Source organism: Gobio gobio, assembly GCF_949357685.1.
Source record: "Gobio gobio genome assembly, contig: scaffold_259, whole genome shotgun sequence".
In the NCBI taxonomy this organism is placed as follows: Eukaryota; Metazoa; Chordata; class Actinopteri; order Cypriniformes; family Gobionidae; genus Gobio; species Gobio gobio.
The window spans coordinates 2,501-17,500 of NW_027645664.1; the positions used below are offsets into that span (position 1 = coordinate 2,501).

General features: G+C 39.8%; 1 protein-coding gene across 1 annotated transcript in view; it reads left to right on the forward strand.

Moving 5' to 3' along the window:
- Positions 1–134: 134 nt before the first annotated feature.
- LOC307122436 (neurobeachin-like) overlaps positions 135–15,000 on the forward strand; it is a gene marked incomplete at both ends in the record, with an annotated part of 23,560 nt that continues 8,694 nt past the window's right edge. Inside the window, 2 exons of the mRNA XM_079846421.1 lie at positions 135–254; positions 1,791–1,937. Coding sequence (XP_079702547.1) covers positions 135–254; positions 1,791–1,937 — 267 coding nt within the window. The remainder of the gene's footprint in view (positions 255–1,790; positions 1,938–15,000) is intronic.

Consider the following 15,000-nt stretch of genomic DNA (forward strand, 5'->3'; position numbering starts at 1 on the left):
CTGCTCCTGATCTCAGATCAGTGAATCGAGCCTGTGTTTGCTACTGTACCTTTAACACTTTTACATGTATGAACTGTTAGTGTGGTCTGAGTGGACTGAATATTGAATGGCTGTTTCTGCTTCCTCTCCCGCAGTGGTACATGATCAGCATCGTCCACATCTACAACCGCTGGAGGAACAGCGAAATCCGCTGCTATGTCAACGGCCAGCTGGTTTCCTACGGCGACATGGCATGGCACGTCAACACCAATGATGTAAGAGTGTGTGTGTGTGTGTGTGTGTGTGTGTGTGTGTGTGTAATGATGGAATCTCGGACTTGCAATCAACATTTTTCTTTCCTCAGCTTTAACAAATATTGCACCTGACGGGTCCAAACGATAAGCGATTAAATACACTTGTTTCTCAAAGGGATGTGGATTTGCCAAAGTATCCCTGTTTCCTTAAAGGGACAGTTCACCCAAAAATTAATCATCTGTCATTAATTCCTCATGTCAAACCCGTCAGACCTCCGTTCATCTTCAGACACAAATGAAGATATTTTAGTGTAAATCTGATGCTCTGAAAGGCCTCCATTGGCTCAACTTTACACTCTCAAGACCCTTAAAAGACACTAAAGACTAAAGTTACAAAGTCCATCTCACTACAGCGGCTCTACAATAACTTTATGAAGACGAGAATAGTTTCTGTGCGCAAAAAAACCCCTAAATAACGACTTATATAGTGATGACGATTTCAAAACACAGCCTCATGAAGCTTTGAAGCGTTATGAATCAGTGAGTCGATTCAGCGGTTCAGAGCGTTATGAATCAGTGAGTCGATTCAGCGGTTCAGAGCGTTATGAATCAGTGAGTTGAATCAGCAGTTCAGAGCGTTATGAATCAGTGAGTCGATTCAGCAGTTCAGAGCGTTATGAATCAGTGAGTCGATTCAGCGGTTCAGAGCGTTATGAATCAGTAAGTCGATTCAGAGGTTCAGAGCGTTATGAATCAGTGAGTCGATTCAGCGGTTTGGAGCGTTATGAATCAGTGAGTCGATTCAGCGGTTCAGAGCGTTATAAATCAGTGAGTCGATTCAGAGGTTCAGAGCGTTATGAATCAGTGAGTCGATTCAGAGGTTCAGAGCGTTATGAATCAGTGAGTCGAATCAGCAGTTCAGAGCGTTATGAATCAGTGAGTCGATTCAGCGGTTTGGAGCGTTATGAATCAGTGAGTTGATTCAGCGGTTCAGAGCGTTATGAATCAGTGAGTCGATTCAGAGGTTTAGAGCGTTATGAATCAGTGAGCGAATCAGCAGTTCAGAGCGTTATGAATCAGTGAGTCGATTCAGAGGTTTAGAGCGTTATGAATCAGTGAGTCGAATCAGCAGTTCAGAGCGTTATGAATCAGTGAGTCGATTCAGCGGTTTGGCGGTTTGACACGCGATCCGAATCATGATTCGACTCACTGATTCCGCTTCGAAGCTTCATGATGCTGTGTTTTGAAATCGTCATCACTATATAAGTCGTTGTGTTTGCGCACAGAAACTATTCTCGTCGCTTCATAAAGTTATTATAGAGCTGCTGTAGTGAGATGGACTTTGTATCGACGTCTTTAGTGAGGGTAAGTCATTAATGACACAATTTTCATTTTTGGGTGAACAAACCCTTTAAGAGCATTGTGACTAGACTCAGTGAATCAGATCGAGATGTCGTCTAGAGGGCCTTTCCAGAAAACTCTCAATCCGTTGAACTGATATAAAGCTCCACTTTTGGTGTGTGTTTTCCCTCATCCCCTCTTCCTCTCTTCCTGCAGAGTTATGATAAGTGTTTCCTGGGCTCTTCAGAGACGGCGGACGCTAACCGTGTGTTCTGCGGGCAGCTCGGGGCGGTGTATGTGTTCAGTGAAGCGCTGAACCCAGCACAGATCTTCGCCATTCATCAGCTCGGACCCGGATATAAGGTACGGCCGCTGAGAGAGTGTGTGTGTGTGTGTGAGAGACACTCCTCCATCTTTGCTGCTTGATTGTTGAAGTACAGAATGAGTGTTTTGTGAGCATTACTGCGTGCTGAGAGCCTTCAGAGCGGTTGGTTCTGAAGCTCATGGCCAGTGTGTGGACAGAAGCTTTAAAGGGCCACTTCAGCGCTGGGAAGATGATGTGCAATTAAACTGGGTCATTTATGTAGGAGAAATGTGAAGTTGGTGCCTTCTAGACTGAGAAAAGCCAGAAAATGTATTTTTGTCTCATGTGGATGAAAGACAACAACTCCCAGAATGCACTTGCTTCTCTGAGGCCACGCCTACCGGTTACATCACATGCACACCGTCGTTTAGATTTTTATTGTAATAAGATAATTTAGTTCAGTTAGAGAACAGACTCTACAATTAAAAACAAAATTATATTGAGAATTAAACATATTTTTATACCACTTTTTAATGTGTGATTGTGTAAAGGTGTTCATGAGATACCAACCACGATATCAACGTCGAACGTTTTAATGGAGACGTGTGTGTGTGTGTGTGTGTGTGTGTGTGTGTGCACGCATGCAGCTGAACATTATTTGCTCTATGAAAGACATTGACAAAGACGAAAACTAAGGACATTTAATGTATAATTTGATCTTATTAGGGGCCAAGCACCGAAGGTACGGAGCCCCTCTTGAAACCGTTAGATTTCTTCTTATTATTATTATTCCGCCATGGAAGTCTATGGCAGCCCATAGAACCGTTTGCGGGAAAATGATGGAATTTGGTACACTGGTAGAGGTCATTACCAAAAGTAACCACACCAATTTTGGAGTCTCTAACTCAATCTCTCTAGCGCCACCACCTGTCCAAAGTTTAACTCATGTTTTTGCTAATAACTTTTGAACCATAAGAGCTAGAAACAAAATCCTTCGATTTTTTTTCGAATTTTTTCTTTCGATTCCTTGGCTCAAGCCGATTCGATCGCACCATATGACGTAATTTCTGTCATGAAAATATTCCCGCCATTTTTAATTAACCGAAACCCAACTTTTTCTAACTCCTCCTAGGCCGTTGGTCCGATTTACAGGAAAATTGATCCAGATCATCATAAAAACAACCTGCCAGTATGTCCAATATATTTACCAAAAGTAAACCATTTAATTTTTAATTTTAGATGTGTTAAAATTAAAATACATAAAATACCCCTCCCCCCGCCCCTCTAATACTCTACGTTAGCCAAAATCAGCGGTTGTGATTCGTAAGAGCACTTTTCCCTTTGATTAGCCTAATTTTGATTTTAGTAAAGACTAGAACAGCTTAATAAAAAATATTAAATATTGTATCCATAACTGCCAACTCTCACGCATTCACCGTGAGACAAACGCAATTGACACTTTTCACGCTCTCACGCCACACATACATTTTCTCACGCACAGAAAAATCGCGAAGCAAAGAGGACACGACTTACTTATCATATATAAAAAACATCTCAGCTCTCAGTTTCTGTCACTTTTATTACGAAATTCAAACAATAAATGCCGTTTTGGCGCTTGTAAATGTTACGTGACAGATCCCTAGCTGCACGTGGACCGATCATCTCTACTAGCTAATAGTAAATAAACACGAATGAACAATGTTGAAAGAAACAGTAGCCTACAACTTACCTAAATGTATATTCCTCATACATAATATCGACCAATCAGTCTAACAAAGGGATCAATAAAAAAACTGGAGAATAATTATGTCACATAACATTTACCTCAGGAAAGCCATTTAATGACCATAATAGGCTATAGCACATTAGTTGGCTAGAAAAAAAGAGCTATAGAGAGTATTTAGCTAAATATGTGTAGTGTACCATATTACATATTTAGTATATTTTTATTTATATCATTAAATAAAGTTGTTATTATAAAAAAAAACGCATTATATGTATTTGAGTTATTTTTAACCTTAAATAACACTGCCAGCTGATAGGGCTCTGTGTATGTTTACAGCATTAGGAGAGTTGATTTTTCTTGAGATTAGGTGCATCTTGTGTGCCTAATAGTTAACCAAATGAGTCAATATTAAAGGTCCCATGGCATGAAATTTTCATTTTATGAGGTATTTCAACATTAATATGAGTTCCCCTAGCCTGAATATTGTCCCCAAGTGGATAGAAATGTTGATCGGTGTAAACCCGAGTTCTGGCTGTCTCTCTCTGCCTTTGAGAAAATGACAGGCCAGACGAGCCAATCCTGAAGTCTCCTGGTTTGACGTCCAAGCAGGAGCGGTTTCCTCCCTTTCCTCCACCCAGAGAATCTGCCACGCCCATGCAAACGCTCGAGAGATCATTAACGTTACTTGTGAACGAGTGAACACTGGCAGTTTCTCAGTGTTTGGATGTACAAATGAAAACAGAAGTCTTTCTTCAGTTCCTTCTGATCTGTGATCATTGATTTCTGATGTGTAGCTAATTATTTATTATTCGTGCACACGCTGCGGCTTCTCTCTCTCCAGACAGAACGGTGTTTTCGTGTTTTCTATCTTGTGAGTCAGTGTTTTGTACGTCCTCGTCGCGTCTATCTGTTCTAAAATGTGCATACAGTCTTTTCTGTTTAACATCAGCAGTAACATCTTTAGAGATAAACCTCACACACGCCGAAGCTCGGCCTTCAACATCCCCGACCCCCAGTACTGCATCTGGCCCACAGCGGAGGCACCAAACGCGGCGCGAGATTAAGCAGAAGGGGGGTAAGCGTGAGGGTATCTGGGCTAGCCAGCCTAGCCCCACAATAAACTGGATTACATTCGATTACTGCTGTTGTGTCTTTGTTTGCGCTGTGTAAGTTACTCAATGCGCATCACTGACGCTATTCATATGATTGGAACATATCTAGAAATAATGCTTTAATCAAACTTACTAACTCGTTCATCTCGCTGTAATGGTACATTGCATGTGTTACAAAGTTGGTAGAATAATGATGAAGAGGACTCGGCGTGACTGGGACTCTTGTTTATTCAGAACTCTCAGATACAAACACAATAAACTCGCGCTGACAGACAGCGCTCTCATAACTCAGTAGTTACTATAAATAACTTTGTTAGCAATCGCTCCGTCTCCGTGATGTCCTGTTCGCGAACGAATCATTCTTTTGAATCGGTTCTTTTTAGTGAACCGAACCAGTTCACCAAATCGGACTGAATCGTTCTAAACGGTTCGCGTCTCGAGTCAGCGCTGATCCATAATTTACTAACTTTCTGACATGAGTGACAGCCCCTCTGACTAGAAATAAACTAATAACCTGAAGTATATGCTAGTAACTACAACAGTTCACCCTGAACTGAGACATGCTGAGAGAACTGATGTGAAGTGAACACAGGTCCATCCGTCTCTCTGGCAGACTCGTGCCTGCTCGTGTCTCGTTAAACCACGCCCCCTCCGCTCATTTAAAATGCAAAGATGTCAGCCAATCACAACAGTGGGCGTTTTTCCTGAAGTCTCACAGCAGACACGCCTCTTGAAGCAGGGCATTCAGCCACAGGGCAAACAGCAGTATAGAAAAAATGCCTTTTATTTCTAAATTATGACATTTTATGATGTAAAAATCATACTAACAATATAAGTACACCTCAGGAAACACTATAAAATAATAGAAAAATGCCATGCCATGGGACCTTTAAATCAAATCACAATCATTTAATTTAATTGAAATAACAAAAAAGCGTAGCTTACCAGAAATTGTACCATGTAAACACTGTTACATGTCACTAAACCAAATAAAATTCAGTTGTTACTAAAATGTTAGTGACAATCACAATACACTTATTGTGATTAGTGTTGTTTTTGGCGGCCTGTTTTCATTTTAGTTTTAGTCTAGTCTTTGTGTCAAGCAGTCATTTTAGTTTTTATTAGTTTTAGTCATAGTCATACTCTTTTTAGTCTAGTCAAGTTTTAGTCGACTAAAAGTCTGAGCATTTTAGTCTTATTTTAGTCAGAATTATCTATGACTATTTTCGTCTAGTTTTAGTCGACGAAAACTAATGACATTTTAGTCAAGTTTTAGTCAATGAAAATTGTATTTTAGTCTCTTTTTAGTAATGCAATTCTATTTAACCCAGTCAATATAGTATAAGTACGTATTATAGACAAAACCAAAATCTTCTTTTAGCCAAACCCATTTCAAACAATGTTATCTTATTATATTATTGTTACCTTATAGACTCAAGAATACATCCATTCCAGACACGGAAGACGCTCTGATTTGAAGTTACAACATATTTATTTTACCAACTAAACAAGCACACACACATACATTTAAATAAAATAAATAAAAACATTGAGATGTCTCTTAAGGTTTGTGGTGTTTTTTCCTGTGATTTTTGTGGCCACATTTCTCCCCATCTATTTCCACAACACCCGTTTTATTTTCCACTTCAATGTAATAAAAGTTTTTCCAAATGTCTTAATAAGAATAAATGCATATTTAATTTAATAGGAAAATAATATCCAAATTATTATTTAATTATTTATGTTTAAAATTAGACCCACATTATAGTTAAAATGTTTTTCTGTCTTGTATTTTATCTCAAAATAAAGGATGCAATTTTATTCCACATGGAAATTAGTGGAAATAAGTGAATATAGCCTCTTATTCGCTTATGAGGTATTCATAATGCTGCGGTTATTTTAACATATATAATTGCTGCCGTTATAACGGCACATTTCAAATGTTTACGTGCTTTTCTTTCTTTCTTTGTTTGAGCGGTGATGAAATATCTTGCTCTTGTAAATACTTGCCAATATTTCAGTAATACAAGTCTAGATCTTTAAAATGCATCAAAATAACAGCGAAGCACAACCGCACGGTGCTCTGCAGTGGCCAAAAAGGATATAAACCGTGAATTCTGAAGTGATTGAAAACTCAGAGATGTGGATTCAGACGGCACCACACGACCTTGGTGTTTGTCAAACAGTAATTCAGTTAGGTAATTCGGCCGGAGATTTTTACACGGGTGGTGGGAGAAAAACACTGATATTCTGCATTAAGACGACAATAAAATCACTGACTAGCTCCTGTAAATAATGAAGACACCTTACGACCGCAGGACAAACAATTACCGTCCGAATAGGGCTTACGAACCCCAACTGGCCGGCCATCGGACCCGTTCACTCACCGGAGACGCCGCGCGAGTGGGGTTTGAAGAGAGTGATGTGGCCTGCGTCTGCGCGGTGAGACCTGATGCAGCCCCTGAATGAGACGCACAGAAATACTGCAGAATAAAAACACGACTTTTCGTCTCGTCTCATTTTCGTCAACGAAAATGAAGAGACATTTTAGCATAGTTTTTATTTTGTGAACCACATTTAGTCTCGTTTTTATTCGTCATCGTCACATGACCAGCATTTACGTTGCGTCTCGTCTCGTTTTCGTCACGTTATAAAGGTTCGTTGACGAAGATATTTAGTCATACTTTTCGTTGACGAAAACAACACTAATTGTGATACAATCTTTTTTTTTTTTTTTTTTTTTACATTTGATTTAGTTAAGCAGTCCTATTAAATCCAATTCCTCTCAGATATCACAGCAATGAAACCAGTTTACAACTGGGGAAATAACAAATACAGTAGGATTAAGTAGTCGAAACATAACTGGTGTGTGCATGTGATTAAATCTTTCTGATTTTATATTTGTTATATAGGCTATTATTAGCTACATGCCCTACAGTGTAATGTAATACAAGGATAACCAGAGGTTTCACATATTGACTTTTGCAGGCTAGAGTAGTTGAAGAAAGTAGCTGAAGTATACAGTAGTTTACTGTTTTCTTTAGTTTGCACACTGGGCTTATTCCTGTTGTGAATTAAAAACCTTTGTAGTGTGTAAGGGCATGATTAAACAATAAGTACTGTAGTTTAAAAGTGGTTTTGTGTTTGTTTTGTTAAAGCACTTCACATATAGGGATTTCCATGTACCGTCCCTGCCACCCTGCCACGACCTCTTGCCACTCCTTTGCCCCCCCATGTAAAATGTTCTAGATCCGCCACTGCTTCAGACCATGCTGACAAAGAAACATGGAATTCAAGTTGATTCGTCAAATCGTTTTTGATTAACACGCAAACAAATTTTACGTAACGCTTGCAAAAACACACTTAAGGCAATATCTCCGCAATGCTTTATTGTATTCAAACCAAACTTGGTAAATGTCATCAGAAGCATAACCTGAGGCAACATGCAGTGTTTCAGCGCAGCGCCACCTACTGGTCCGGAGATACGAAAAATGGTTGTTTTTGCGTATAACTTCTGAACCGTTTGTCCAAAAATCATTCAGGACGTCATGCCGAGTCATATGGTATTTTACCATATCGGCCATTTTGACTGTCGGCCATTTTGAATGATGTGCTAAAATGCTGTATTTTATGAACACATGAACGGATTGTTATGAAACTCGGTTTGGGTCATCAGCTCGATGCCCTGAAGGAGCCTGAGAAGTTTTGAAACATCGCCACCTAGTGGAGAATTTTTTTTTTTCAAACGCTTTTAACTTTGGGTGTGGTTGACTTATTTTCATGGGACTAACTTTTTTTGTCTCCTGAATCCTTGCGGAGTCCAACGATACCAGACTTGCCAGGTTTCAGCGTATGGTTTGTGCAGCGTTGTAATTTAGCGCTTAAAAAACGTTAGCTGATATTTTCGAAACCGCTAGTTTTAGTTAGTTTTGCCAATCACACATTAATGTTTTTTTGTAATGCCTCGTTTTTATTTTTGTTTTCAGTTAACAACAATGTTTTTTCCCACTTAGTTTTTGTTTTTCCGTTAACGATTCTAACCTTAATTCAGACCCGCTGTAAGAGCTCCTCATCTCCTCAAGTAATTTAATAATTATAATTAATGTCATCTCTTACCAAACCCTTATACAAGTGCAGTTATAAACTAGAAGATGTGTTTCCAGGTGGACAGCCCTGTGTGTGTGTGTGTGTGTGTGAGTGTGTGAGTGTGTGAGTGTGTGTGTGTGTGTGTGAGGTGTGAGTGTGTGTGTGAGTGTGAGTGTGTGTGTGTGTGTGTGTGTGTGTGTGTCTGTGTGTGTGTGTGTGTGTGTGTGAGTGTGTGAGTGTGTGAGTGTGTGTGTGTGTGTGTGAGGTGTGAGTGTGTGTGTGAGTGTGAGTGTGTGTGTGTGTGTGTCTGTGTGTGTGTGTGTGTGTGTGTGTGTGTGTGTGTGTGTGTGTGTGTGTGTGTGTGTGAGTGTGAGTGTGTGAGTGTGAGTGTGAGTGTGAGTGTGAGTGTGAGTGTGAGTGTGAGTGTGAGTGTGAGTGTGTGAGTGTGTGTGTGAGTGTGAGTGTGAGTGTGTGTGTGTGTGTGTGTCTGTGTGTGTGTCTGTGAGTGTGAGTGTGAGTGTGTGTGTGTGTGTGTGTGTGTGTGTGTGTGTGTGTGTGTGTGTGTGTGTGTGTGTGTGTGTGTGTGTGTGTGAGAGTGTGTGTGAGTGTGTGTGAGTGTGAGTGTGAGTGTGTGTGAGTGTGAGTGTGAGTGTGTGTGTGTGTGTGTGTGTGTGTGTGTGTGTGTGTGTCTGTGTGTGTGTGAGAGTGTGTGTGTGTGAGTGTGAGTGTGAGTGTGAGTGTGTGAGTGTGAGTGTGAGTGTGAGTGTGAGTGTGTGTGTGTGTGTGTGTGTGTGTGTGTGTGTGTGTGTGTGTCTGTGTGTGTGTCTGTGAGTGTGAGTGTGAGTGTGTGTGTGTGTGAGTGTATGTGAGAGTGTGTGTGTGTGTGAGTGTATGTGAGAGTGTGTGTGTGTGTGAGTGTGAGTGTGTGTGTGTGTGTGTGTGTGTGTGTGTGTGTGTGTGTGTGTGTGTGTGTGTGTGTGTGAGTGTGAGTGTGAGTGTGAGTGTGAGTGTGTGTGTGTGTGTGTGTGTGTGTGTGTGTGTGTGTGTGTGTGTGTGAGTGTGAGTGTGAGTGTGAGTGTGAGTGTGAGTGTGTGTGTGTGAGCGCTTCAGTGAGCGGATGTCTGAGAGAAGCATTCCTGAACAGTGTTGGGGAAAGTTACTTTGAAAAGTAATGCATGACAATATTGCGTTACTCCCTTAAAAAGTAACTAATTGAGTTAATTAGTTACTTTGTAAGAAAAGTAATGCGTTACGTTACTTTTGCGTTACTTTTTCTCACCTGGGCTGGGCTTGCTTTTTTGTTTTGTTTTTTAATAGCAAAAAAAGTCATTTTTTGTGCAAATGTAAAGACCTCTTCATACCAAAATTGAAATAATAGGCCTCAGGCTGAGGTTAAAAATGTGCTGCCATTCTGGATAATGGAAGAATAGGACGCAGGAGAAAAACGTTTTACCAATAAAAACAAAAAATCTAGTAATTTTTGCTCATGGCTTAACTAAATCATCAAAGATTAGCAGCACGACATTGGTCAATAAAGGTAGATTAAATGCATAAAAATATTTGTTTTATTTAACATTTATATATTTGAGGTTTGAGTACTCTGATTTTGCATTTGACTGATTTTATTCATTTTGAGGAGGACAGAATCTTTATTGTGCAAGTGAGATAAATAAATGCTCACATTTAGTCTAGAACTACAATAACCATCATGTTCACACACACACACACACACACACACACACACACACACACACACACACACACACACACACACACACACACACACACACACACACACACACACACACACACACACACCACACACCTCTGCACTTATTCTTCTCAACATGAGGACAGGAGAGCTGTCAGTCAAACTAATGTGAAAAAGTAACTCAGATATTTTGTTGTAAATTTGAAAAGTAATGCGTTACTTTACTAGTTACTTAGAAAAAGTAATATTATTACGTAACTCAAGTGACTTGTAATGCGTTTCCCCAACACTGATCCTGAAACATGTGCCGAGCTAAAGTCATCTCTCTCTCATTACAGCGGCTCTGTTTCCCTGACACTTCTGTTAATAACACCTGATGTTCACTCGCTCCTCTCTTCCTCACTCGTTAATCGACTCTCACCTCTGTGTGTGTGTGTGTGTGTGTGTGTGTGAAGCTCTTTAAATAGATGAACCCTTAGAAAGGCCCTCAGAGTAAGAGCGAGTGAAGGATAGAGGAGTGATGTTAATCGCGGTCACGTCTCTCCGGTTGAGCGGTTAATGGCGGTGTTTCAGACCAGTGTTGAGGAATCCTGGGATGTTTCTCCTTCAGCTCCTCAACTCTTCTGTCCATCCGAGCGTCATCTCCCTGATTTCAGCTGCGCTCATGGCTTCAGATGAGCTGATGATCATAAGCAGCTTTTGTTATGATGATGATGATGATGATGATGATGATACGGCTGGATGGACAGATGATCAGCAGCATCTCTCCGTTCTCATCTGGATTCTTTCATCGGCTTGTTTTGGTTGCTGCTGATATTTCTAATATTCACACTGATGGAATATTAGAAGTTTATGAATTGAATGCAAGTCTGTCATTAGACTATTTTATTATGAATATGAGTGTGTAATGAGATGTTTTGATGTAAACTTCAGTTCGGTTCAGTTTGATTCATTTCCACAAATATGTCCATCTCAAAACTCTTTTTCATTTATATTTACTTAATTTCATTTAGTTAATCAATAATATTTAGGTAAATATTGCTGTGTGTTGTTATTTTGATCCATAAGTCACAAAAGTTTGATTTATTTCCATGAATCAGTTCCAATTTCAGAAATATAAACAAAGCCTAACATATTGAAAAGATTTATTAAAAATACGTTTTTGTTTAGTGATATGTATTTGATTTTTTGTTATTATTTACGTACAAATTATTTTATCTAGGTATATATGGCTTTTTATTGTTATATTAGTGCAAATAAATCAAAGTGATAACTTCTTCTTGCGTTAAGGTTAGTAAAAAATTAGTTTTTGTTTAATTTTTTTTAATATATTTGACTGTATTTTTACTTCTTGCTTGCATTAAAATACATTTTAATTGAATTGGCTACAATGATTGTTTATACAAATCTAAATACATTGAATATCATCAAAAAACCTGCAAAATACTTAGATATTTTTAAATATTAGCCCTTATAGAGTGTTGAGTTGTTATTTATAGTTATTATAACTGGTTATTATTTGAAGCAGAGATTATGAACCCGGAGCTCTTCATGAACTGATAGTTGCGTTGCTGTCTATGGAGGGACAGAAATCCCTCAGATTTCAGCAGAAATATCATCAGAAATATCTGAAGATGAACGAAGGGCTGATTAATGAATTTTTTGGGTGAACAAGCTGCATTATGTAAGATTTTTTCAGTAAAACATCCACACACCTCTAGGCCAGTGTTATATATTGTGTTCAGTTGAGGACTTACAATATCCCAAATGTTTCCAACTATTTGCGACCTTCTAGCGGATGGAAAACTTACATAGTGCACCTTTAAAAACGAAAGCATGTCTCTCTCTCTCTCTCTCTCTCTCCTCTCTCTCTCTCTCTCTCTCTCTCTCTCTCTCTCTCTCTCTCTCTCTCTCTCTCTCTCTCTCTCTCTCTCTCTCTCTCTCTCTCTCTCGCTCTCTCTCTCTCTCTCTCTCTCTCTCTCTCGCTCTCTCTCTCTCTCTCTCGCTCTCTCTCTCTCTCTCTCTCTCTCTCTCTCTCTCTCTCTCTCTCTCTCTTTGTTAACTGAGGGATTTTTAATTATTAATCCTTGGACCCAGGCGACTAAAAGTTCCCCGGCGCCTGATTGCATTGCAGCTCACTTTAGCTATAGAAGAATCAAGAGAGCCGAGAGTGGATTATTCATGGGCTGTGTGTGTGTGTGTGTGTGTGTGTGTACAACGCTCTGTCATGAAGATGCCTCAGTGGAGAGAGACCTGATGTATGCACTGAATGTTGTACATTATTGATACAGAAGTCGATGTGGATTTGTAATGCAGAAATCTCGTTCAGGTCTTGCTAAAGGTATTCAGGGCTCCAGACTAGCATTAGAGATTTTGTGGTAATGTCTGAAGTTCTTCCATTATCTTTGTAAAAGCATTTTGTGTGGAAAAAATGCCTTGTTTACCTTGTTTCAAGCCATTCTAGCGTGGTGTAGAAAGCCTGCAGGAAGACCCGATTTGCACCAGTTCTCATTAATATTCAACGAGCTAAGCTGCTTGACTCTGATTGGCTAACAGCTAGCCAATGAGAGCCTGGCTATCAGCATCCTTTACCCAGCACAACAAGTAGAGGAGCTTTGTTTACTATGGTCTGGAATCGCAGGTATATTGCCATATGACGTTCAGCCATCCTTGCGGTGTAGGAAAATCGTCACTGAGCTAGAGGGTCTAAACTGGGCGAGCTCATGAATAGTAATGAGCTCAGGCAACACCACGTCAGACTGACCAGCTTTTGTAATCGAATTGAATGTGTTTAATATTATTTTTAATGAAAAACACAAAACTGAAACAGTACAATGACAAACTCGCTTTAATGGGCACTTTTACATTTAGCTTTGAAACTGAATTTTCCGTCGTATATTGTTATTATTGCTCAGTTCAGTTTTTAATTGTAGCGTCTGTTCTCTAACTGAGCTAAATTATTTGTATTACTATAAAACAATCCAGCTCCAGAGCGGCTCAATCAATAACACACACACACACACACACACACACACACACACACACACACACACCAATCCAGCTCCAGAGCGGCTCAATCAATAACACACACACACACACACACACACACACACACACACACCCAATCCAGCTCCAGAGCGGCTCAATCAATAACACACACACACACACACACACACACACACACACACACCCAATCCAGCTCCAGAGCGGCTCAATCAATAACACACACACACACACACACACACCCCCAATCCAGCTCCAGAGCGGCTCAATCAATAACACACACACACACACCCCCAATCCAGCTCCAGAGCGGCTCAATCAATAACACACACACACACACACACACACACACACACACACACACACAATCCAGCTCCAGAGCGGCTCAATCAATAACACACACACACACACACACCCCCAATCCAGCTCCAGAGCGGCTCAATCAATAACACACACACACACACACACACACACACACACACACACACACACACACACACACACACACACACACACACCCAATCCAGCTCCAGAGCGGCTCAATCAATAACACACACACACACACACACACACACACACACACACACACACACACCCAATCCAGCTCCAGAGCGGCTCAATCAATAACACACACACACACACACACACACACACACACACCCAATCCAGCTGCAGAGCGGCTCAATCAATAACACACACACATACACACACACACACACCCAATCCAGCTCCAGAGCGGCTCAATCAATAACACACACACACACACACACACACACCCAATCCAGCTCCAGAGCGGCTCAATCAATAACACACACACACACACACACCCAATCCAGCTCCAGAGCGGCTCAATCAATAACACACACACACACACACACACACACCCAATCCAGCTCCAGAGCGGCTCAATCAATCAATAACACACATTTATGCCAGACCAGTGTTTATGAACTAATGCTGATGAAGAATGACAATGTTTACTTTATGATATTTATATAGTAATATGTTTTAGACGGTTGTAATAATGCATATTTGATCTCCTGAACTTGAATGAGCTCCTGCAACTGCAATAGAGGAGCAGACATTTCAAAATAAGAGTCCTGGTGTATTTCCAGCTGGTTTATCATTAAAAGTCACGCATTATATATTCGCTTTTGGTTACCAAAAATAAACTGTATTTAATTCCATTCCCATTTAATTCATAGTCAGGAGGAAAGACCAGTATTTGACACATATTCAATAAAGTATCAGGTTATAATAGTTCACTAAAACCATTAAAAAAACTTGAAATTAAATAAATGTTAACTGAAATTAAAAAAATAAATAAACTTATTTGAAGCTTTAGCTTAACCTGATATGGCCTACTGACTAAAACAGAAATACAAAGTTATAAAAACTATATAGATGTTTTTGAATAAAACAAACAAAAGTGAATTGAGCTCTATTTTGTGTATTTTTAATGTCAAAAACAAAATGATGTCAAA